Source organism: Chenopodium quinoa, unplaced genomic scaffold (assembly GCF_001683475.1).
Source record: "Chenopodium quinoa cultivar QQ74 unplaced genomic scaffold, ASM168347v1, whole genome shotgun sequence".
NCBI lineage: Eukaryota > Viridiplantae > Streptophyta > Magnoliopsida > Caryophyllales > Amaranthaceae > Chenopodium > Chenopodium quinoa.
The window spans coordinates 277,391-302,515 of NW_018743033.1; the positions used below are offsets into that span (position 1 = coordinate 277,391).

Here is a 25,125-nt window from a genome sequence, read left to right on the forward strand (position 1 = left end):
TTTAATAGAATAAATATGTGTTTTTTTTTTTTTTTCTAAAAGACAAAAATATGATATGGAGTATCTTAAGTTGAATGTACGTTGTATTGGAGATTTGGAGTAGTATATTACATATACAAGTCTAATCAAAGAAGTTGAATATCTTCCTAATATAACAATAATAAAAAAAATGTACAATAAGATAAATGTATGATGTGAAAGGTAAAAACCGAGATTGACCATAAAACTTGGGGAGTACAAAAGAAAATATTACTCAAGTGAGTAAAAACTAGGCAAAGTAGAGATGCTTCTCCGTATCTAATTTATTACCCTTGTAAAAAGGAAAAAAGTAACCATGTTTCCAAGAAGAAGTTGGTAGTTACCAGCTTCCAAGAATTGGGAACATAAAACAAACATCAAACATAAACCCACCTATTTTTTAAATTTAATATTATAATCTTTACAATTTACCCATAAGATTTTTTTAAAATTCTATTGTACCTAATGACAAGCCGTTATATCTTCCTTGTATCCAAATGCAACTAATTTAATATACTCGACTATGTAAATATCAAATTTAAAAGCTTTATTTAAATGTAAACTTGAAAAATTTGAAATCATTAAATGTACATTATAAAATGTTATCCCATTTTGTATAAATTACGCACATGATATGTATGACAGTATGAGTAATAAACATAAAACATTAATATACGTACTTAATGTACAAGATACATCAACCATGTTATCTAGTCGGTTAAGAATTAGGGTTGACTTAGTATGTACAAACGCTTCTTCTATTTAGATGAGAGGGGTTTGATTCCCACCCCAAACAAGTGAAATCCCCCCCCAAAAAAAATTGTTATCTGTTATCTAGCCAGGCTCTTGTCAAAATGCCTAATTGCACAATTTTTTTGTATGAGCAATCAACACTTTATATTTTGAACTCTCATAACTCTTCATGTAAATCAGTAAAATTTTCATCTATTCCCTATAAGTTAATCTATAAACGATTCTATAACAAATACTCGTAAAATACTTATTAGTCTATGATCAAACTCACATGATAACACCACAACAACAATATTATTACCAGGGAGATACACTTAACATCCAAACATGATTCACCCTCCTCCCACTAAAAAGCGAAAAAAAAAACGCACCTCACTTTTTTTTTACTAACTCCCTTATATACACCACGTTCAAAATTCACAAAAAAAACCACCCACTCTTCTTCCCACCTCTTTCTCATTCCTATTCTCTCTCCTCCCATTCCATGCTCACTCACACTCTCTCTCCTCCATAACCAAACATGCTAACCTTCTTCATCTTCTTCCTCCTTTTCTCTCTCCCACCACCAACTCTCTCCATCAACCAAGAAGGTCTCTACTTACAACACGTTAAACAATCTCTCGAAGATCCAAACGGCTTTTTTTCCGGTTGGAATGACTCTCATCACACCCCCTGTAATTGGACCGGAATCACCTGTGATTCGGTTTCCGGTTCTGTCACCTCCATTGAAATCACCAGTGCTAACCTTGTCGGCCCTTTCCCGGTCATCGTTTGCCGACTCCATTCTCTGGCATACCTTTCTTTCTACGATAACTATCTGAACTCGTCTCTGCCGCCGGATATTTCCACGTGTCAGAGTCTCCGGCACCTCGACCTTTCCCAGAATGGGTTCACCGGAAAGTTGCCGGACTCGCTGTCTTCAATCCCGACGCTCGAGTACTTGGACTTGAGCTACAACAACTTTACCGGCGAAGTTCCGGCGACTTTTGGAAGTTTCCAGAAACTCGAGGTTGTTTCGTTGGTAGATAACTTTTTTAACGGGGAGTTTCCAATGATTTTTAGCAATGTTTCTACGCTAAACACACTCAATCTGAGTTTCAACACGTTTCAACCGAGTCGACTCGGTCCTGAACTCGGGAAACTCACGAACCTCAAGTATTTCTGGGCTACTGAAACTAACCTGGTCGGCGAGTTGCCGGACTCGCTCGGTACTCTTAAGAATGTGTTGAATTTCGACGTCGCAAAGAATCATTTGACCGGAAAACTCCCGAGTTCGCTCACCGAGCTCACCAGTGCTGTTCAGATTGAGCTTTACGAGAACAAATTCACCGGCGAGTTGCCTTCTGGGTGGAAGAAAATGAAATCTCTGTTACGATTTGATGCAGCGATGAATAATCTTACCGGGACGATTCCTGATGATTTGGCTCAGCTCCCGCTCGCTTCTCTCAACTTGTACCAGAATCAATTTCATGGGGTGGTTCCTGAGAGTATAGCGGACTCGCCGAATTTGTACGAGTTCAAGATCTATAACAACCGATTCACCGGTGAGTTGCCTCGGAAACTCGGTGAGAACTCGGCGTTGAATCTAATTGATGTATCTTTTAATAATTTCACGGGTGAACTCCCTCCGAATTTGTGCGCGAAGGGCGACTTAGCTGAGCTTCTGGTGATCGGAAACTCGTTCTCCGGTCAAATTCCGGCGAGTTTGTCAGAGTGCAAGTCATTAACTCGGATACGAATGAGCGGAAATCGATTCTCCGGGAATGTACCATCGGGTTTTTGGGGACTCCCTCGAACATCACTACTTGAACTCGAGTTCAACGAGTTTACTGGAGAGATACCGAAATCTATTGCTTCTGCTTCGAATTTATCTCTAATTTTGATTTCTAACAATAGTTTTTCAGGGAAAATTCCACAAGAAATCGGGTTGTTAACCAATTTAGTAAGTTTTATGGCGGATAATAATCGATTTTCTGGGTCATTACCAGATTCAATGTTGAAGTTGCCACAATTAGAGCGGTTACATTTGAATAATAATCAATTATCCGGTGAAATTTCACCTGGAATTAAGTCCTTGAAGAAGCTAAATGATTTTGATTTAGGAAACAATGATTTGTCCGGCTCAATTCCGGAGGAAATCGGTACATTAACATCGCTGAATTACCTTGATTTGTCGAATAACCGACTTTCGGGTTCGGTCCCGGGTGAATTACAGAATCTGAAGTTGAATGAGTTCAATTTGTCGAACAACCATCTTTCCGGGGAACTGCCGCCGTTTTATGCCAAGGAAATGTACAAGAGTTCGTTCCTCGGAAACCCGGGTTTATGCGGCGATATATCAGGCCTTTGTGATAGCAAAGTGGAAGTTAAGAGAGAAAAGTATCTTTGGGTATTAAGGACGATCTTTGTTCTTGCTGCAATTGTTTTCTTAGTGGGCGTAGTTTGGTTTTATTACAAGTACAGGAATTTCAAGCAAGTTAAGAGCACAATTGATAAGTCGAAATGGACATTGATGTCGTTTCACAAATTGGGTTTTAGTGAATACGAGATTTTGGATTGCTTAGATGAGGATAATGTGATCGGATCGGGCGCTTCGGGTAAGGTCTACAAGGCCGTGCTTAGCAATGGTGAGGCTGTTGCGGTGAAAAAGCTGTGGGGGATATCAAAATTCGCCGAAGGGGGTGACATAGAGAACGGTGGGGTGGTTCAGGACAACGGATTCGAGGCCGAGGTTGAGACACTAGGGAAGATAAGGCATAAGAATATAGTGAGGTTATGGTGTTGTTGCAAGACTAAGGATTGTAAATTGCTTGTTTATGAGTACATGCCAAATGGTAGTTTGGGTGATTTGTTACATGGTCCGAAATCAGGGTTATTAGATTGGCCTACTAGGTACAAAATCGCCCTCGATGCTGCTGAAGGCCTTTCTTACTTGCACCATGATTGTGTCCCAGCTATTGTTCATAGGGATGTGAAATCCAATAACATTTTGTTAGATGGCGAGTTTGGTGCTAAGGTGGCCGATTTCGGGGTTGCGAAAGTGGTGGATGCTATCGGAAAAGGAACGAAATCGATGTCGGTAATTGCCGGTTCCTGTGGCTACATTGCTCCTGGTGAGTCCTATTAAATTGTTTAATTAATCACACTACTCATACTTTATTGAAATTCTTTGCCTCTCATACGAGTAATAATTTTTGTTACATATTTGGTACTTGATATAGTAGCATGTTCTGTCATTAACATAAATGTTGTGGATAATTATAGAAAGTGAAAAAGGATATGGAATAAATAGTTTTATGCAATTATTATTAGTTGGGTATATAGTATAATTTCTTTGGTACTACCGGAATGGATTCAGAATTTTAGTTGTTGGAAGTCATATCAAAGTAGTAGTAGGAATAATAATGAGTTCTGTTCACTAACTAATGGTACTGTCTGATTTTATTGTGTTGAAGATCCAATTGAGTAATTGAGTTGCCTACTTTGACAATTCCAAATGCATGTTGCTATCAACAATAAACATACCATTAATTACATGTACTATGCTTTAGTTGTAAGGAATACCCATGTTGTTCAATTTATGAGTAGTACTATTATGCGCCTTATTTCGTATCCTCATGTGATTGAGTATTCATTACTATCCTGTTCGGCGTATTTGAGTATTGTTAAATAATCGGTAAAATACGGGTTTTTTTCTTGGGTCTAAGGATAATCTTTTACTGAGTAATCATTCTTTTCGATCTATATGTGTTGGCAATTTCTACAATACATCGATCGAGTGAATGTTACTGAATAATGTTTAATTTTGTGTGGGCGTGTTTTGTTGTACAGAGTATGCATACACACTTCGAGTTAACGAGAAGAGTGACACCTATAGTTTTGGGGTGGTAATTCTGGAACTAGTGACCGGAAAGAAACCCGTGGACCCGGAGTATGGCGAGAAAGATTTGGTCAAGTGGGTGTGCATCACTGTGGACCAGAAGGGTGTGGACCATGTAATTGATCAAAAGCTTGATTCTTGCTTCAAGGAAGATGTATGCAAGCTACTTAACATAGGGTTACTTTGTACTAGTCCTCTTCCCATCAACCGTCCATCAATGAGAAGAGTGGTGAAAATGTTGCAAGAAGTGAGCGGTGAGAGCATGTCGAAAACAGGGAAGAAAGACGGTAAATTGACACCGTACTATTATGAAGATGCTTCCGACCATGGAAGTGTAGTTTAGGAGAGTCAGTGATTCATATATACTCCATGTCTACAACAAAGAAATGGAAATTTTAGTGTCATTTGGTTTGCATTGAGTGAGGAGGAAAAATATTTCCAAGAAACAAAGATCAAAAGTGTTTTAAAGAAAAAAGAGAGGGAGGTGATAAATAGGGGTAGACTAGTAGTATTAATTACTGTAGTAAGTATTTATTATAAGTTGCTACTGTACATTGTAAATTTGTTTGACCAATGAGAGTTTTTTATCAAAATATTCAGAAGCAATATGCATTTTCCAAATTTATGCATTATTAATTTTTTATGTGATGTGATTTGCTGACTTATATTTATCTACTGGCAAATCTCAGGTGATACAGATAAAATTAATGTAAAATTTACCCCAATGGTGAAATAATAACTACATAACCTTTATCTGGGGGATATGATAGTTGAAGAAAGAGGTAACAACCCCAAAAAAAGTAGGGCAGTAGACTACACTTCGTCACTGTAAATCCTCTGTTCTTTTATAAAAGTGGTAAAAATGCTTAGATGGATAACTGTGCTTTGGCATCTGCAACGGTTGATTTGGCCCTTCAAATTTAGGCCAATAGCCCTTAAATCATATGCAATGGTACAGCTATGTAATGTTATTTTAGTAGTAAATTACGGGTAGTTATGGTGATGCCAGTAGTTTTGTAGGGTACCCTAATATCTTCCTACTTTCTTTAACAAAATAATGGGTCTTTATGTGTTACTATAGTATATATAGGTTTTAACCTAGTTGAAATAAATTGGTGTATTAAAAATTAAGATGAACTTATAATGGCGGTCCTGCTTGTGAAAGGATTTCATCATTGGGGTTAGTTGCTTGATCCCTTGATTAATTAAATTAAGGTGAATATTAGTGTAAAAGGCAAGACGGTAAAAGTATTTACAACTTGTTTGGTGGGAAATAAAATTACGTAGTAGTAGAACATTCTTGCATATCACCGACGCCTGCCTACGGCAATTTTTTTCCCATAAACTTCTATCTTGTAAAAAATAGATAGGCTAAATTTGTTGGTTGATTAGGCTAATACTTTAACAACTTATTTTCACTAGTAATATTTCAGATATCAAAGTTCATATAAGTAAAGTTCAAGGTTAATGAAACCATACAAGATAAGTTTATGCTCAATAAGTACCAAGTAAAATGTACGAAGTATTTCGTATAAAAGAGTACTAGACTAATAAAAGTTACCCATGTTTTAATTCAAAACAATAATATATTCTAATAAGTTAGGTTTCATGACCAATAATTTAACGATGGTCAGGCTCAGAGTAACAAAACACAGTACTTTGTTGGTAGCTTTATTTTGCAAAGTCTAAAGGTGATATTAAAGACTAACAATCACTAATTAGACCAAAAATTATACACTATATGACGGATTATATTTGGTCGGATTACATAAAGAAGGTGGTCATTTTTTACCTTTATTGACATTTGACATTAATGATTTTTGACCATTAAAGTGCATGTTTAGGCCCTAAACAAGTCCAAATAAAATGAAAAGACTAATTAGACCAAACTTTTTATGTTATGATTAATGACTAATCGATTGTACAAATATATAGAAAAAAAGGCTACCTTTTCTTTTGCACCAAAAAAAGAAAAGAAATGGCTACTTTTCCACTATAATCTCATTGGACTTGAAAGTCTAGCAATAAGTTTTGTGCTTTCTTGGCCCATTTGTAGATTTTAATAACATCAAATATGTCAATTTAATGAGGTCTGCCCCAATGTAGATATTTTTCTGAAGAATGAATAGTAAATTGCAGGAGTATGGTCCACTGTCCAATTATTTTACATCTACCATCAATGAAGGCTGAGCCCAAATTTAATTTTCAGGAATGGTAGAATGGTTTTGACAAGTTCTTGGTAAAAGTAATTCCCATATTAGGAAACCGAAATCTCTTGTCTTAGTTTAAACAATCTCTTATCATCTGATCCAATTATTTGTTGGTTAAACTAAGGCTAGTTGGAAAGATAGATTTGACATAAATGTAATTCGATTTTGAAAAATTAAGTACCGACATTAGGAAGAGGTTAGCTAGTATTGTTCAATGTTAAGGGAGACGAAATAAGACAACATAGGGAGCAAAATTAAGAACAAAAGAACCATGACACTAGAGACAGCCAAGTTTCATATGTTCAATTATTAGCATGTCTAAATCGGAGTCAAAACTAAGAACAAAAACAAAAGATTATATTGTCCTGCAGTTGCATGAACTTACTGAACTTACATTCTCTTATTTCTCTAGAGCCATCATTGTTACTATAAGTACCTTCGCCAAATTGACCCCTGAAGTGTTTCACTGACTCTGAATTTGGAATTTGGAATCGCCGGTGATTGCTTCATTATCCGTTAGACCAATCTCTAGATCCTGCCAAGTTCACATTGTATCAGACTATCAGAGATCAGTCTATCAGAATTTACAAATGATATTAAAAACATCAAGATTGTAAAGAACTTGTAAAAAACGTAGATCAAAAACTTATAAAGCAGCCGCCTTGCTTATAAGTTCTAGGCTCTATGCTGCCATTGCTGTGTAAAGGGGCAGGTAAGTTAGGGCATTTGGATTGTTAAAGGCGCAACACAAGAAGAGTTTGCATTACAGTCATAGTATGTAACTGCTTCATTCAATTAGGCTGGTCTAAACAACTATAAGGAATGTTTAGGAAGGTTGCCGGGTTCATAATAATTGTGGCTGAGGACAATGAACACATTGTTATAAACCATACACTTCTGGGGAAGTTTAGATAATCACTGTCTGTTTGGAAATCTGATAAAAAAAAAAATAAAGAAAACCCATGTTAGCAGCATAATAGGAAAAAAGAATTTTACAATGATAATAAGGTGTACAAATACTGTTTTCCCATGTCCCAAGTAATAGAGTAGACAAAATTCCAATATTGGCTCAAGATCTGATAAAATTCAACACATAATGTCAGAAGAAAACAAAATTTGAATTCAAGGTTGAATTTAACTCACAGAACTTCCAAAAGATGTACAATATGACGACTACCATAGGCGGTGAGGCTGAATCCAATTGGTGAATCTCAGCCTGATAAACACCAAATACACCAAATGCAATACAAGAGCTAAACGCAAGTGATAAAGAGATTTACCTTCATAATTGGCCTATCCTGAAGTTCAAAACATCGTTTGACAGTTGCACTTACATTCAGAAGTGACACAAGAACTCCCAGCTAAAATTATCAAGGTCCATATTCTAGCTGAAATCAACAAAACTTTTAGCAAAATAACATGAAGGTTCAAACTCACTGTTTTTCAGCATGTAATCTCTCACGTTCGGATCACATAAGTCCATTTCGGACTAGTCCATCAAGAACCTGCAAAAGGCGCATGTAGGTCAGAGACCTCAGAGTACCATTGTCGTTCTTCCTCAAGGCAGTAATTCGATAGCAGACATGAAAGGTGAAAGATAGCATGGTTATCACCATAAAATGATCACTATTTCAGGAACAGGAACAAAATCTATGCCTCACAGCAAGGTCATAGATCAGAAGTAAACCTTTTTCCATACCGAAACTCTTTTCATTAGTAGTTGCATAATACTTATTCAATTATTCATTTAGATAGTGGAACAAGGAATAGGATTTAACCTTATGCATTGATCGTTTCTATCAGTTTCTTTCCAAAATGAAGTTAACCTTATGCATCAATAGAGCACTTCTAAATGGCTATTGTTCTTAATTATGACAGATGAAGCATTAGCGCGTTGGAGAATAAGTGATGAACTGAACTGTGAGTCCAATGTTCTGGCCTTCATTAATTTTCATGTTCTGAACCAGAAGCAAAGCCCTGATGCTAATAAGGTATGCTGTAGTAGGGTTTGTTACATCATAGTATCATACTTAATAGTAAATTATCTGTTTTTTTAGGAATCTCAATCAAACCATTATAATGATACCCTCATCCAAAAATATATCCATATCAAGAAGACATTTTGCTTCAAAAAATTGAATTTCATTTAAAAAAAATAAAAAAAAATGCAGTGGACTAATTTCACTTGGGTCAGCCTTCTATTTCTTTCACAAGGTGAAAACATAAAATTAGAATTTGGATGCATGATGTATGGATATGGATGATATATGCATCGCACTGAGCCAGTACTATGACTTAATAATCTAATCTAATACTTGAACTTTCACATACAATCAACCTCTTTACAACTCAAAAGAAAATGATGAACATTTTAGAGAAAACAGAATAAAAAGAAGATAGAAAAATCAAGGCTCAAATATATAAAGCTCAAAGATTTTGTTCAATGTTTTTTATAAGTTCTAAATTTCTAATGCAAGAACATGCTCTACTATATGCGATCACAATTAACAGAAATCTCATACAGCTACACAAATAAAGTTAAGGCACCAACTTACAACAAAGCTCAGCGCTGCCTTGAAGTAGAGATGTTCTGCATCTGTACAAGCTGTCCAAGAGTTACCAAAGACCAATTTTCCTGGACTCGAGCGAAAATCTTTTGATTGAAGGAGTCCACAATGATGCTTACAATGCCAAAGCTATATACTTGGTGATCGTTGTGTGTTCTCCCAGGTTTAGGCTTAAAGTGCAAGCCTTGCTGCTGTGCAAAGACCTCAATAATTTCTTTCAAATGTTTAGGCAGACTGTCCGTGTCAGCTGCAACATGTTGTTGAGCTGCATATTGCCTTTGTTCAGGCACCCTCAAAGGGCTAATGTTCTCTTCCACACCAGGGTGAACCACCTCCGAACCTAGAGACTGATATATCATTTTCAGGCCTAGCCTTAGCTGGCGCCTAACACGTTCCGTGGCCAAAACATCAGCAGGAATAAGCTCTTTCCACCCAAGGTACCATTGCTCAATCTCTTTAAAGTCTTTGCTTGTACAAAGCCAGTGGTGCAGAGCTTGCTGCCATTTTTCGAAAAAGTGATTCTCCAGCAAACTAACAACGTAATGAATGGGAATTGCAGACGCCCAAGTCATAACCCAGCTAAACTGATCAAGTTTCTGATTAGCAGGATCGACTCGAAATTCCTGCATCACAGCTTTCAACTTAGGAAGGATGGACCTGACAACCAGTTTTTCCCAACTCGCAGAATCAAATACTGTCTTCCAAGGAGATAGGATATTCTAAGCTGAGATATCACTAGGATGCCATTCATGGAGAACAGTTTCAAATTTGATGGAGAGTCTCAAGCTTCCGCGAAAGAAATGGAAGCCATGGATGCATCCAGACATGAATTGGTATTGTTTCGTGACAAGGTTCCCAATAATTAACAGCTTCAGACAACTTAGGCATCACAATCATATCAAGCAGTGATTGCAGCACAAAAGGTGTAAGCAATTCCTCCCATAACTCAACAAAACGAAGCATAGGTTCAGGATCTCTAGCCTGCCATGAGTTTAAACCTGCTATTCTGACTGCAGGAAACACTACTTCGGCCACTAACTGTGAATACAGAGCTGTTGCATCCTCAAACATGCCATGATCCTCGCCGTCTCCCTGCAACAAACCTTTCCACATAGCTATGACATTCATACCATGCCACAGGTTCTGAAGCGGATCCCATCCTTGAAAAACTCTAGTCAACAGAGGAACAATGCAGGACAGGTTTCCGAGTTTATACTCCTCAGGAAACCTCCTCTGCAGGTCTCTGAAGGACTCTGCAACAGATTCTGAAGTCAATTTCCCAGACATATTTTCCTCCTCAATACTGTCCAGAACCTGCATTATCTCCTCCCTTGAATCAATCTCCTCCTTCTGATCTGCAGATTCTTTCTGACGCCTTCCTCTATCTTCCTGCAGCGAAATGACAGTCTGTTTCTCCATCCTCAATTTTCTCTCCACATTCTCAACATCAAGCTTCGCCAAGTCTGATACCAATCCTACATTATACTGCAACTCCTGCGTAGGCATATCATCACTGTCTTTTCCCTCCAACACCTCCTCTGGAACAACAATATCCTGATGTACCTTCTCAGCACGAACACGAACTCGACCTCGTTCCTTCCACAACACTTCAGTCACCCTCTTATGATCATTATACCCTAATCCTTCAAACTTCGGTCTCAACTTCGCCTCGATTGGCGCAACAATACCTTGTCCATTGTTCCCTAACCCACCACCTCCATACCCCATCTTCTGCAGCAACTTCATTCCAATCCCTTTCGTGTACTTCTCGAAACCCCCAACATTATTCTCCCTAAAATCATCCTTACACCTCTTACGCCGCTTCTCGGCCACCTCCTTAGTCGTCTTCCGGAATGTTTCATTTAAACCTCAAGACGAGGCAAAATTTACTGGATTCATGTGATCAACAAACGTATCAGTTAATCCTCCAATTCTTGTACTCTTTTTCTTGATGTTCTTCCTAAAAAAGATTTCGTCTTCATCTTCGTTGTTAGAATCTGAATTATCAAATAATGCATCATCATTAGATTGAACAAATTTTCTTTTGGGTTTTCTGTAAAAGGATTCATTCTCACTAAACTGACCTAAATCGACGAAATCGTTATCCATCCTTTATTTCTTGATATTCATCCATTAATAATCCCTCAAATTATCCAAAATTTTGTTAAAGATTAGAAAACTATTTTTATAATTTGTACATTTTTTAAAAAATGGAAAAATATAAATAAGAACTAGATAAAGCTCATTTGTATTTTTTCAAATTAAATATTCTACTAAATATATATTTATCTCCTAAACTTTGTGATCGCTTGCTTACTACTTGGTCAGGAGTTACTCGGTTGGTCAAGGATTATTCGATCGATTATGGGTTACTTGAACAGTCAGGGGTTACCCAATCAGTGTTTTGGTATATCTCAGCCGGCCACACAATATGGCCAACCACACGAAAAATGTGCTGATTTTATTATCATAATTAATATAAAATTTTAGATCAAAAATAAATTACAGTTCTTATTTTTTTCATTGGCTAAAATAAATATTTTCTATCTGATGCTCTAAATTTTATTCATGATAAATTTTTAAAAATAATAATATTATTTGTCTCTCTAATAATTTTTTAATTTATTATCATAACCCTACGTAGCGCTTTAAAAAAAAACTTATCTTACGTGGCGTAATCGTATGGTAGCATTTTAAAAATATTAATCCTACGTGACGTTTTTTTATTAAAATCCTACGTAGCGCTTTAAAAAATTTATCTTACGTGGCATAATCCTATTGTAGCTTTTTAAAAATACTAATTTTATGTGGCGCTCTAATAATTTTATAAAAATTAAAATCCTACGTGGCGCTCTCAAATCTCGGGAAACTCCCCTTTATATATATATATACTAGTTTTGTGCCCCGGGCGATGCCTAGGTTGTTTATTAAATTTTAGGATAAATCTATTGGCTTGAATGTTAAATACGATCATATAATCACTTTTGATAATGCAGGATATATATTTAGACATGCGATATCATACTTAAATTATTTTTACTAAACTGAAAGTATTTTTATCGATTAAAACTTGTTTTTATTAATTCTCTATTATTTTGAATATATTATAAATTAATTTTATTTTAAAGAACTTTTTAAAATGAATTTTATGATGAAAATAGAACCGAGTTGTTAGATTTTTATTAAAAGTAATGATTAATTTTCTATATATGAAATATTAGTAGTATATCGATAATAAAACTCTATACAACATTTTTATCTTCAAAAATCTATCCAAAATTCGATTATTTAGCATCATATGTGTCACAATAATAACTAATTTTGTGCTCGGGCAATGCCCGGATTGTTGATAAAATTTTAGGATAAACTTTTTAGCTTGAATATTTATTAGGGATATTCTCAATGGTAACCCCCTATTATTGCTATGCATCAATGGTAACCCTCTTTTTTTTGGATTATACAAAATGACACTACTTTTCTTTTTTCTCCTAAATATGACATTAATGATGGTGTTTTAACATAAAATAGTCAATTAAAATTAACTATTGTTAGTTTTTTTTAATAATTAATAATTATAAAAAAATGACACTTGTTGCAAGATCATTGGTTAAAAATTAAAACAAAAAACAAAAACAAAATTTCAAAAAATTCTCACCTAGCCCCACTCCTTTACGGTTGCCAAACCATCCGGCCACCTTTACGGCGGCCATCCGTTCCCCCACTCCAGGTACTGCGCCAAATTCCCCCTCCCCCCGTGCTGGTACTGTAACCCACTCCAATCGCTACCCTCCTTCCCTAACCCAAACCTTCCTTTTCCGGTTCTTCTCCGCCGTTAAAAGCCCCAACCTCCGCTCCCGGAACTCCCTTGAAACCCTTTCCCTACTCCCGAAAACACCCAATCGGCCCTCCCTGGTACTGTAGGTTGTTGCGTTGTGGTGTGATGTGGCCACCAAGCCCTCCCCGAAACCACCCAGCCAGCTCTCCATTTTGAAATCGTCGTCACCATATTGCCGGAAATTAAACCTCCGTGAAGGAGGCGAAATCCAGCAAGGTGAACCTCGAAATCGACGTCATCGCAAGCATGGATTGGGTCTCTGGAGGTTGAAGATGAGGTCGGAGTTGAGAATGCGGTGGTGTGTGATGAACGCCGAAGAATTGTTGGCGGAGGAAACGAGAGGGCTGGGGTTAGATGGGTTGTGTTGGTGGTTTTGGGGGTTGGGGAGGGCTGGGGAGGTGGTTTCGGGGGTCGAAAAGGGGTGGTAGAGGACGACCAGCTATTTTCGGTGCTTAAGGGGGGTTGGCCGACCATTTTTCGGCGAGATTGAGGGTTGGGGTTAGAGTTCCGGCAAGGTTTGGGGGTGGGGAAAGGGTGGTTGGAATATTGTTTATTTTTTTAAATAAAAACTGTAAAATAAAAGGGGACATTTTTGTCATTTTGCTATTTTGGCTAACTATGGTTTAATTTTATGTTAAAACACCATTATTAATGTCATCATTAGGAGAAAAAAGATAACTAAGGTCATTTCATATAATCCAAAAAAGGGGGGTTACCGTTGGTGTGTAGCAATTATAGGGGGTTACCATTGAGAGTATCCCTATTTATTAATACGGTCATGTAATCTCTTTTGATAATGCAGGATATTTAGACATACGATATCCTATTGCTTATTTATAGAATAGTGTATATTTTTAGTTTTGTTTGTAAATAGATATCTATGTTATTATTGACTTGAAATTATTGTTATTGAACTTAAATTATTTTACTGAACTGAAAATATTTTTACCAAACCAAAATTATTTTTACTAATTGAAACTTAGTTTTACTGATTCTCTTTAATTTTTTATTTTTTTACTAAATTAAATATATTATAAATGGATCTTATTTTAAAGAATAGGATGGAAATAAAATTCGGTTATAGGATATTTATTTAAAGTGATGATTATTTTGTATATATGAAATATTAGAAGTATATCGATAATAAATCTGTATACAACATTTTTATCTTAAAAATCTATCCAAAAATCGCTTTTTTGTGCTCGACCGATGCCAAGATGGTTGATAAAAGTTTAGGATAAACTTTTTGGATTGAATGTTAAATACGATCATATAATTCCTTTTGATAATGCAGGATATTTAGACATACTGAACTGAAATATATTTTATTGAACTGAAATTATTTTTATTGAACTAAAAGTATTTTTACCAAAACAAAAATTACTTTTCATGATTAAAATTTATTTTTACTGATTCTCTATTATTTTTATAAATAAATTAAAAATGGATCTTATTTAAAAGAACTTTTTAAAACGAATTTTATGATGGAAATAATACCGAATTATAAGATCCTAGATGGAAGCCCGTGCGATGCACGGTTTTTTCATCTAAGATTTTTAATTAATTGATTTATTGTATTTAATAATTTCAGAAAAAATTACAAAAGTTTAATATCTTTTTTACTAAAATTTATAATGAATTTATTAATTATAAATAAATTGTAAATTGATTTTTTTTTTCCGTTATAAAAAATCTTTAATGTGAAATGATAAATTTTTAATAATTTAAATCCTAAATCATTGTTCATTGTTTTACCATATCTTTTATTTCGATAGAATCACTAACCTCGACCACAACCAACCTTCTACATCAATGGATAAATTATGCTAGCCAAACTGAAATTGATATAAATTAAATCTTTACATTTATATAAAATAAATCAATATATTTACCAATAAATGAAAAATTGTTGCGATATAAAATCAAATCTATGCATTGGAATTTTTTCATCATTTACAAAAATAATCAAAGCCATCCATATATATTAAGTATACAACATCTAATCGTATGCCATTACATAAATAAATAATCGTTAAGTATCCCAAATAAATACAATGTAACTAATAATTACAAATATAAATTTAAACATAAGATTTTGAAAATTACCCGGATATTGATAACCTAAAACTAACACAAAATTCGCTTGATGGGGTTTTGTATTGATACCAAATTTTATTTGTGTCGTATGATGTGTTAGATCTTCATGTAAAAAAACATTTAGTAAATAAAACATAAACATATAATCGTTGAGTATCCCAAATTGATACAATGTAAGTAATAATTAAAAATTCTATTTAAACATAGGGTTTTAAAAATTAAGCTAAAAATTATCCGGCCATTGATGACCAAAAATTAACACAAAATTACTAACACAAAATTTGCTTGATGGGGTTTTTTATTGATACAAATTTTTTTTTGTGTCGTATGATGTGTCAATTTATAATGGTAGGTATCACAAATTTTAATTTAATTATAATTAACGAACAATTTGTATTTCTTGTCATAAATACTATCAAAATTTATCTTATAATGATAGGTATTAAACTTTATTATAAGCGTTTATCATTTAAATATTTTTTAGTATTTTTTTTTTGGATTTCTTATACTCGTAGTGTTGAATTAATAAATTTATCTTTTGCTATATTTTTACTTTATTTTTTTCATTAAAATAATTTAATTCGTGGATTTTAATCTACGTGGCATTAACATTTTAGATATATCAAATCTAATTCGTTACTTTTATCTAGGTGGCGACATAATTTTTTATTTCAAAAATAAAATACAAATTTTTCTTCTTATTGGTCGAAATAAGTATTTTTCTTACGTGGCGCTTCGAATGCTCTCTAAAAATGCCTACTTTATTTATATATATTAGATTATATTAGATTTATTAAAAGTTATGATTAATTTTGTATGTATGAAATATTAGAAGTATATCGATAATATAACACTATTCAACATTTTTATCTTTAAAAATCTATCCAAACTTGCTTAGCATCATATGTGTCACAATAATACCCATTTATCGCCTACGTGGCGGCACACTTGACAAAAAACTGGAATGCCAAGTGTCGAGATCTCATTACCTGGCTGCGAGACCGGCTTTATTTATTTGTAACTACTTTTGTGCCCGGGCGATGTCCAGATGGTTGATAAAATTTTAAGATAAAATTTTTACTTGAATGTTAAATACGGTCAAATAATTCGTTTTGATAATGTAGGATATTTAGACATACGATATCATATGGAGTGTACTTTGTGTAGTTTTGTTTGTAAATAGATATCTATATTATTGTTGATTTGAAATTATTTTAATTGAACTTAAATTATTTTCACTGAATTTTAAGTATTTTTACAAAAATGAAATTATTTTTATTGATTCTCCAAATTTTTTTGTATAAAATTAAATAACAATGCATTTTGTATGCGGCTAGCCTCTGGCCGGACAAAGTAACCCCTATAAAATTGATCGAGTAACACTTGTAATACTAACTGAATAACCTCTAACACTAACTAAGTAACCCTGTCTATAACACTGATTAAGTAACCACTATAACACTGACCCCATATAGAACTAACGAAGTAACTTTTGTAATAGTTGGTGACACGGTTTGACCAGCTACGTATAAAAGTTTGTGATTAAATATATTATAAATGGATCTTATTTAAAAGAAATTTTTAAAACGAATTTGATGATGGAAATAGAATTGAGTTATAGGATATTTATTAAAAGTTATGATTAATTTTGTATATATGAAATATTAGAATTCTATCGATAATAAAACTCTATACAACAATATATTAGAATAAATATATTAGATTAGATTATGCACCTTCTACAAAAATATCTGTACTTTTAAAATTTTATTTTCATCAAAATTATGATATAGTGCCTGTTCAATGTCACATAATACATGTTTTAATCGAGTCTATTTATTAGTGTGCTACTTAAAATTATTTCATTTTTTAAGAATAAATTGATAGGTTGTAGTTGTAACTAATTTAGTTCCTGTGCGATGCACGATTTTAAACAAACACATTGTGAGATTTGTTTATAATACGGAGAAAGAAAGTTTTCTACTCCTTAATTTTTTTTTGTATACATGGTAAATAATTTATACTCTAGCATATTACTTGTAAAATAATAAAAAGAAAAATCACAATGAACCCTTTTGAACATTGAAACATTAACATACTTGTAAGAAAAAAAAAAAAGAAAGATTTAGTAGGGACAAAGGGTAAAGCATATGAAATGTTTATTAGATAAAAAAAAAAAATTGATGAAGTCATCATAGCAAATTGGTTGGAAAAAAAATTTATGTAAGAGTGACATGTGTATAATTTGGGAAAGGAATGATGTCAGCATGTTTTGTTTTAGGATTAGTTAATAGATAAAGAATCTTCTAATATTCAAATTTCAAAATTATTAAATATGATAGCTCCACCAAAAAAAAAATGACATCATTCTTGCATTTAGGCGGGAAATTAAGACAGTAATGATGTCAGCAACGTTTTGGTTTAATAATACTTGATAGATACGAAGGTTTTCCCTTAAAAAAAAAAAAAAAAAAAAAGATACGATGGTGACCGAGAAGCAAGGCAAAACAAAATTAATCACCACCTTGGTCTTGGATTAATCACCGCCTAACTTTCTTGACTCGCAAGGTCGCCTAAGGTTATATTTAATAATAACTAGTCTCTTAAGTTATCTTTTTTTTATTTTTATTTTTTTCTTTTATTTATATCTTTATATGTGTGCAACTAATTTTTAAATTTTTCCCTACAACTTCTCAATTAAGTTAAAAATAAAATAAAATTATATGTTAATGTAATAGTTTTATAATGCCATTTGTTTGTAATATACTAATATGTTATTTGTAGTACTTTCGGCTCGTAAGATGGAATTTTACTTACTATTTGCTTGTTGTATAGATTTTTGTGTCCTATTTTTGGATTGAAATTAATTTGGTTGTAATATAATTTTTGAATTGTAATTAAATTAATTATGAACTAGGTTCCAAAAAAAAAAAATTGCACTTTCACAAGTGATCAATAATTGATGGTGAACCACCCATCTCGAAAATCCCGAATCCATCACTAATTAACACAACACAACATAACATGTTTAATTAAACAGATTGGTTTGGGTTAGTGTTGAGGTTTATTTTCCAATTTGTTTATCCTCAAACTCGAACAGAAGAGCATGATCATGCATGACATTTGCTGCTCTAACTAAAATCAACACCTAATCCAAATCTGACTCAAATGGGAGTATGTCGGAGACATTAATCATTAAAATTAATGATATTAGGCGTTAATGTAACTAGAACTTAGCTCGAGCTTATCAAATTAGTGAGACTAAAGTTCTGTAGTGAATGAAATGGTTCATGGTTGAATGTGCTTGTTTGAGTTAATTTGACAGGAGGAACCAACCTTCAACATTAACCTTGCCCATGAGCCATGATCAAATTTCAAAGAGAGTCTTGAATGAAAAATTATGAAATAAGCCAAAATTTCAAATTAATTTATGTGGGAGGAAATCAATTTGCAAAAATCATAGTAAAATCATGATCTAATTTGACATGGAGTTCCACTTCAGTGGATTAACTCAAAACAACGGAGGGAGTATGTATTGGTGCTTGTACAATCTACAAAATATATTTCACTTTTTTATTATCCAAAATTAATTTTTACAGAATCCTATTTCATCAGTTCAAACACATTCAATTCACTTCACCTTATTTTTTTTTAATTGAAATTATTTTTATAAAATTTTAATTTTTTTTTTACCTTAACTTAAAAAAAAAAAAAAAAAGGAAGTATAACTTAAGCTAGAATCTTTATTCCATAAAATTTCAATAATGACATAACAAGTAACATGTGTGTAATAGCGCACTCGTACAATATAGTAAGAATGTAGGATTACTACTTTACTAGGATATATTTAAAACATGAAGGAGTAACGTTGATAAACCAAGTAAGACCCTATAGATCACTTGGTTATTATTGTATAAATACTCCAAAATCATCCGGAATAGCAAATTACGGGCTCGTTCAAAATTTGGACTGAAGCATCTTCACAGTGTGTTCATCTAGCTGGAAGGCCTTGCTTAGTACATCAACATTGATAGGTGGATCAGCCCCGAAAACGGCATTAGCAATGGTGACCGTACCAGGGTTTTGGCTGCTTAGTCCAGCAATAGCGACAGCAGGAATTTTTCCAATATTGAATTGAAAATGAATGAGGCCTTGTGGAAAAACAAACACATCACCTTTGTTAAGCACCTTAGTGAACAACTTGTTATCGCCGTTAGCAAGGTTGGAAGTTACGAAGCCAACATAGAGGGTTCCTTCAATGACTGTAAGGATTTCACTTGCACGAGGATGCGTGTGAGGAGCGTTAAGGCCGTAAGGTGCATAGTCAATCCTAGCCAATGAGATGCCGAGGGTGTTGAGCCCTGGAAGTTGTAATGCAGAGACTAGCGTGACAGCGGATTGCACCCTATTGTTAGTGTTCCCGGGCTTGTCTAGCCCGTCAATAAAGAAATCCTCGGGTTTCGCATCCATTGGATTCTTGCAAAGCAACCCATTCACAAACACTGCAAATTAGTTAAACCGTTAACATCAATTTTGAAAAAAATGAAATAGAGTACTAATCAATTTTTTTTTAAGAAAATTCACATCGTTTGGAATTGAATTGGACAAAAAACATACGTTCATTTTTTGGGTCATTCATCGCAACACAAAAGTCTTGTAGCTGAGTAGGATCCGTTGCATAGGCCATGTAGGAAGACATGGCTGTGAAAGTAAGGTAAACAAGAAAATAACGAGCTTCCATTTCTCTTTTTCTTATGAAATTGGTATGTTACACTCAAATAATTAATGTGACTCTATGTGAGTATTACAAAGTGCAAGTTATAATCTTCTTTCATGCTAAATGATCCCTTTTATAGTTGAGGTTGGGGTAACTAGCTTAGGCTATGGTTCGAGGAAGCACGTAGAATTGGTCATTAATCATGAAACTTTCTAATCTATTTGTTTATTTTTCTAATGAGGGTAGTTAATTAATATTTTAATTTCTTACTTAGCAGGTAATACCTCATCAATCTTGCATTGTACAGTCGTCAAGGAGAATGGTTTTATATAATAATCAACTAATGTCGTAAGATTAGGTTAATCAGATTGAGTAGGACGCATTAATGATGCCATATCTGACCACAAATTATAATATGTGGCTGGCCACACTGTATGGACGGAGTTACTTAATCTTGTATTACTTATTCTGGGGGTTACTCAATCGGTCAGGGGTTACTTATTTACAGGTTACTTGGACGGTCAGGGGTTACTCGGTCGGCCAGGGGTTACCCTCACACAGAAAACGCGCTAACTGACTGAATAACCCCAGAATAAGTAACTCTTGACCGACTAAGTAACCCTTAATTAAGTAACCCCTGAATTGAATAAGTAATCCCGATGAAAATGCGCTTACGGACTGAGTAACCTAAAATAAGTAACCCTTAACCGACTGAGTAACACTTAAATAAATAACCCCTAAATAAGTAACCCTGGCCACACAGAAAAAACAATAGTTATAGTAGGATGTTCTAACTAATACCTTCGCTTTTTTTTTTTTACTTACCTTTTGTTTTATGTTATTTTTGGAAAATTCTCTTTGTTAACATCGAAATTTTAATTTTCTTTTTGGTAAATCATAAAAAAAAAATATTATCTTTGGTAAACTTGTATTTTTTTTAATGGAATAGGGAGGGGTGACTTCATTAAATAATAATAATATTAATAGCCATACAACACTTACAATCATCCCTTAAGAGATCTAAATTATCGATACAAATTTTATTAAACACCCCTAAACTAATGACATCGTTTCTGAAATGCTCCTGAATAATTTTAGATGTCTTTGCGTTGTTTTTGACGGAGCTCCATTGATGTATAGTCGCGAAAGTGATAAAACTTGATTTGTCATCAAGATCGGCAAATTTACAAGACAAATCTTTAAAATCTGCGCCTCTATACCAACAAATCTGCAATTTCACAAATTTGCAAGACGAATCTTCCAAATTTGTATCCCTGCACACACGAAAAACAAACAAACAATCCATATTACAAATCCCACCATTAGGGAACCAACTAAACCGTACATGGAGGGACAGACTACAATCACCATACTGTTGGTGATCTTTATCGGCTAAAAACATTAAATTAAAGAAGAATTTAGGGCTTACCATCTATAAAAATTGATGGAAGCCCCTAAGTTTTACTATGGTGGCTAGGTTTAAAGAGAGAGAAACTGAGAAATTTTTAGTGTTTTTTTTTCTATACTAGATTTTGTTGAAATTGCTTCTTAGAAATGAATTAGGATGCTCCCGCCGCTTTGGGGTTGCCCTTGCCTTTCAAATTTCAAATTTTATTTCAAACTCCCTCCATTTTTATTTGCTTGCCCATATTCTATTTTGAAATGTTCATTAACGAATAAAGATTGTCCAATGGTAACACGTTTTCTCCGCTTACTTCACTTTCATACCCTCACTAAAGTGAAAACGATAAAGATATCCCCCATCTATCGAGGAAGCAATCAGTTTTCCTAATAGTCATTTGGGCACGTTATATTCAAATTTTGTAGAGACTAATATCACTTCTCTAAGCTTACAATACTAGAAAATAGTCAATCAACGACGGAAAAAATCCGTCGGAAAACCCTGAAATTTCGTCGGAAATGCCCATTTCCGACGGAAAGCATTGTCGGAAGACCTTTTGTAGGTATTTTGCGATATTTCGTCGGAACGGTCTATTCCGACGGAATTTCCGACGAATTTTGTTCTGTCGGCGCTTTTATTGACTTTTATTGTAAATCCGTCGCAAGTTTCCGTCGGAAATTTCCGTCGGAGGCGGGATATTCCGACGGAAAAATCCGTCGGAAAAATTAAAAAAAAAAAAAAAAAAACAACCCCCACCCCACTTGCCCAGACCACCCCCACCCCCACCCACACCCAGCGCCACTAGACTACCCCCTTACCCACCACACCAACACTGCCCACCCCACCCTCTGCCCCCCTGACTACCCCCCTCCCACCCACACCAACGCTGCCCCCCTACCCCTAACCCGTACCACCAACCCACACCACCCCACAACCACCTTAAATCACCCACACCAACACTGCCCACCTACGAACCCCCCTTACCCACCAACCCACACCACCCCACAACCACCTTAAACCACCCACACCAACACTTCCCACCTACCCCCCTTACCCACCAACCCACACCACCCCACAACCACCTTAAACCACCCCCCCAAAACCCGAAACCACCAGATCTACCACCTTAAACCACCAACCACCCACCATCATACCCCCAAAAATTTAAAAAAAAACAAAGAAAAAAGTCAGAAAAACCGAACCACCCACCATCACACCCACAAACCGAACCACCCCCACCACCAACCACTACCACCCCCACCACCGGCCACCACCACCCCACGCAACCAAAACCCTAACCCTCCCAGAAAAACGAAAAAAAAAATACCGAATTCGAAAAAAAAAAAAAAACAAAAATTACAAACACAAAAATATACCTTAAAACTTGAATTGAGTTCGAGTTTGGTTTATTAAGGAAAAATTTGACCATGAAAAGTCTAGATCTACACTTTTCATGGTCAAATTTGACCACAAAAACCATTAAATCTTAGGGGAAGGAGAAGGGGCGAGGAAGGAGAAAGGGGAAGGAGAAAAAGGGCGAGGAAGGAGAAAGGGGAAGGAGAAAAGGGGTGAGGAAGGAGAAATGGGAAGGAGGAAGGGGCGAGGAAGGAGAAAGGGGAAGGAGGAAGGGGCGAAGGGAAGGAGAAAAGGGGCGAGGAAGGAGAAGGAGGAAGAGGAGATCAGAGAAGAAGAGGAAGAAAAGAGGAAGGAGGAGAGAGAAAGGGAGAAGATGAAGGTTCCGAATTTCTGGAATTTGGGTATTAGGGTTGAAAAATTTCTGAAATTTTTATTTTATATAGTAGGACGTTCCGACGGATAAAATTATAATATGTGGCTGGCCACACTGAATAAGTAACCCCGGCCACATAGAAAAAACAATAGTTAGAGTAGGGTGTTCTAACTAATACTTTCGTTTTTTTTTTTCTTTTTTTTTTAATAATGGAATAGGGAGGGGTGATTTCATTAAATAATATAAGACACTTACAATCATCCCTTAAGAGATCTAAATTGTCAATACAAGTAGTATTAAACACCCCTAAACTAATGACATCGTTTCTGAAATGCTCCTGAATAATTTTAGATGTCTTTGCGTTGTTTTTGACGGAGCTCCATTGATGTATAGTCGCGAAAGTGATAAAACTTGATTTGTCATCAAGATTGGCAAATTTACAAGACAAATCTTTTAAATTTGCGCCTCTATACCAACAGATTCGCAATTTCACAAATTTGCAATATGAATCTTCCAAATTTGTATCCCTGCACACACGAAAAACAAACAAACAATCCATATTACAAATCCATACTTGGGTGGTCTATTTATCTTATTTTCACTTAATATATGTATACAGGGTATTTATTATTTATTTTTTTAATATTGAATGTATATTTTTTTTTAATATGTTTTTTCATATAAAGTCACCTTTTTCACTTTAATTGTTGGATCTCACAAAACTATGTTTTTTTTTATTATCTATAAATTACAAAATTTAGTCAGAGTAGATCTTGTGAATATCGTCAAAAGTCAAAAAGTGTCATCTAATTTAGAATGGAGAAACTAGGACAAAAGGAGTAATAGATAGGACATGTAAAAACGTGTCATATAGATAGAGTACCGATTTTTCAATATAAGGAACAAAAAATACTCCATTTGTTCTAAAACAATTGACATAGTAAAACTTTGCACATATGTTAATGCACTAGTTTAACTTTATTTTATATAATTAATATTAAAAAAAATCATATTATGAAACTATATACTACGTATTAATATCTATATAACAACATATCTCATATGAAAAAATATATATGTCTTAATAACAATAATAAAAAATAGTTAAAGTTAAATATATAAAGAGTGAAAAAAAGTTCAACGTGTTAAGTCTGGAACGAAATGGATAGTTTTCATCAACTTTTCGTTATTTTTAGTAATTTTAATGGTCAACATTATGCATTGGAAACCATGCTAAACGTAAATAGAAAAGTATTTAAACAGTTGAGGAAATGCTCATGTAAATTATTTACTTTTTCCTTTTTATTCTTACTTTGTAAGTTACATGACATAGAATTAATAAAATTTGAGTTTACAAGAATGAGTAATCATAATTTTGGTGGATCTAATAAATTGAGATGGATTCAAAATTGATAATTAGTTTTATATATAAAGTAATCCTACGAGTAATCTAGATAAGTTGTATGATGTAAAATAAATCAAACAAGTATTTGATATCTCTTTTTGAAGGTAGTCTAGAGGATAAAAATGTGAGAAGGGAAAAAAAATACATGGTGAATACAAAGATTTGATCCTTAAACCACTAATCAAAGCAATAATGCAATTCACCATCTTAGTTAAAGTCAAATCATGCTTAAAAAATGCAAAAAATAAATAATATATTTAATCAACTTTAATGGAGTTACATTGCGGTACATTGGTTTAGAATTTTCGTTGGTACATATGTTTATTCAAAAAAAAAAAAAAATAATTGATACATATGTTGTACTATTTATGGAATGGATGTAGTATAATTTAAATTTTTGGCAAAATTGGCTGGAACATTACAAATTATTTGCTCAAGTGCGTTCAACAACACGATTTTAAGTAAAGCAATGTATAGCTAGCACAACCTTTGGGGGATTGGTGCAGTTTAAT

At 34.2% G+C, this 25,125-nt stretch overlaps 2 protein-coding genes and 1 pseudogene across 2 annotated transcripts; 1 reads left to right on the top strand and 2 right to left on the bottom strand.

The window, feature by feature from the left end:
* Window positions 1-998: 998 nt before the first annotated feature.
* Window positions 999-5,272, top strand: LOC110730495 (receptor-like protein kinase HSL1). Its single transcript, XM_021910296.1, has 2 exons — window positions 999-3,884; window positions 4,603-5,272. The coding sequence occupies exons 1-2, from the start codon at window positions 1,292-1,294 to the stop codon at window positions 4,992-4,994; spliced, it is 2,985 nt and encodes a 994-aa protein (XP_021765988.1). The 5' UTR covers window positions 999-1,291; the 3' UTR covers window positions 4,995-5,272.
* Window positions 5,273-7,136: 1,864 nt separating this feature from the next.
* On the bottom strand, window positions 7,137-11,537 carry LOC110730618 (annotated as a pseudogene).
* A 7,546-nt stretch (window positions 11,538-19,083) lies between these two features.
* Window positions 19,084-20,189, bottom strand: LOC110730496 (germin-like protein subfamily 1 member 17). The gene is made up of 2 exons (XM_021910297.1): window positions 19,978-20,189; window positions 19,084-19,862 (listed from the first exon to the last, which is right to left on the bottom strand). Exons 1-2 carry the CDS (start codon window positions 20,099-20,101, stop codon window positions 19,318-19,320), a joined length of 669 nt encoding a protein of 222 aa, XP_021765989.1. The 5' UTR covers window positions 20,102-20,189; the 3' UTR covers window positions 19,084-19,317.
* Between the last annotated feature and the right edge of the window lie 4,936 nt (window positions 20,190-25,125).

Excerpts from the sequence above, each read along its gene's own strand:
- LOC110730495 (XM_021910296.1), top strand. The coding sequence starts at position 1,292 with ATGCTAACCTTCTTCATCTTCTTCCTCCTTTTCTCTCTCCCACCACCA. Across the intron at positions 3,885-4,602 it reads CTGTGGCTACATTGCTCCTG|AGTATGCATACACACTTCGA; the intron begins GTGAGTCCTATT and ends TTTGTTGTACAG.
- LOC110730496 (XM_021910297.1), bottom strand. The coding sequence starts at position 20,101 with ATGGAAGCTCGTTATTTTCTTGTTTACCTTACTTTCACAGCCATGTCT. Across the intron at positions 19,863-19,977 it reads GAATGACCCAAAAAATGAAC|TGTTTGTGAATGGGTTGCTT; the intron begins GTATGTTTTTTG and ends ACTAATTTGCAG.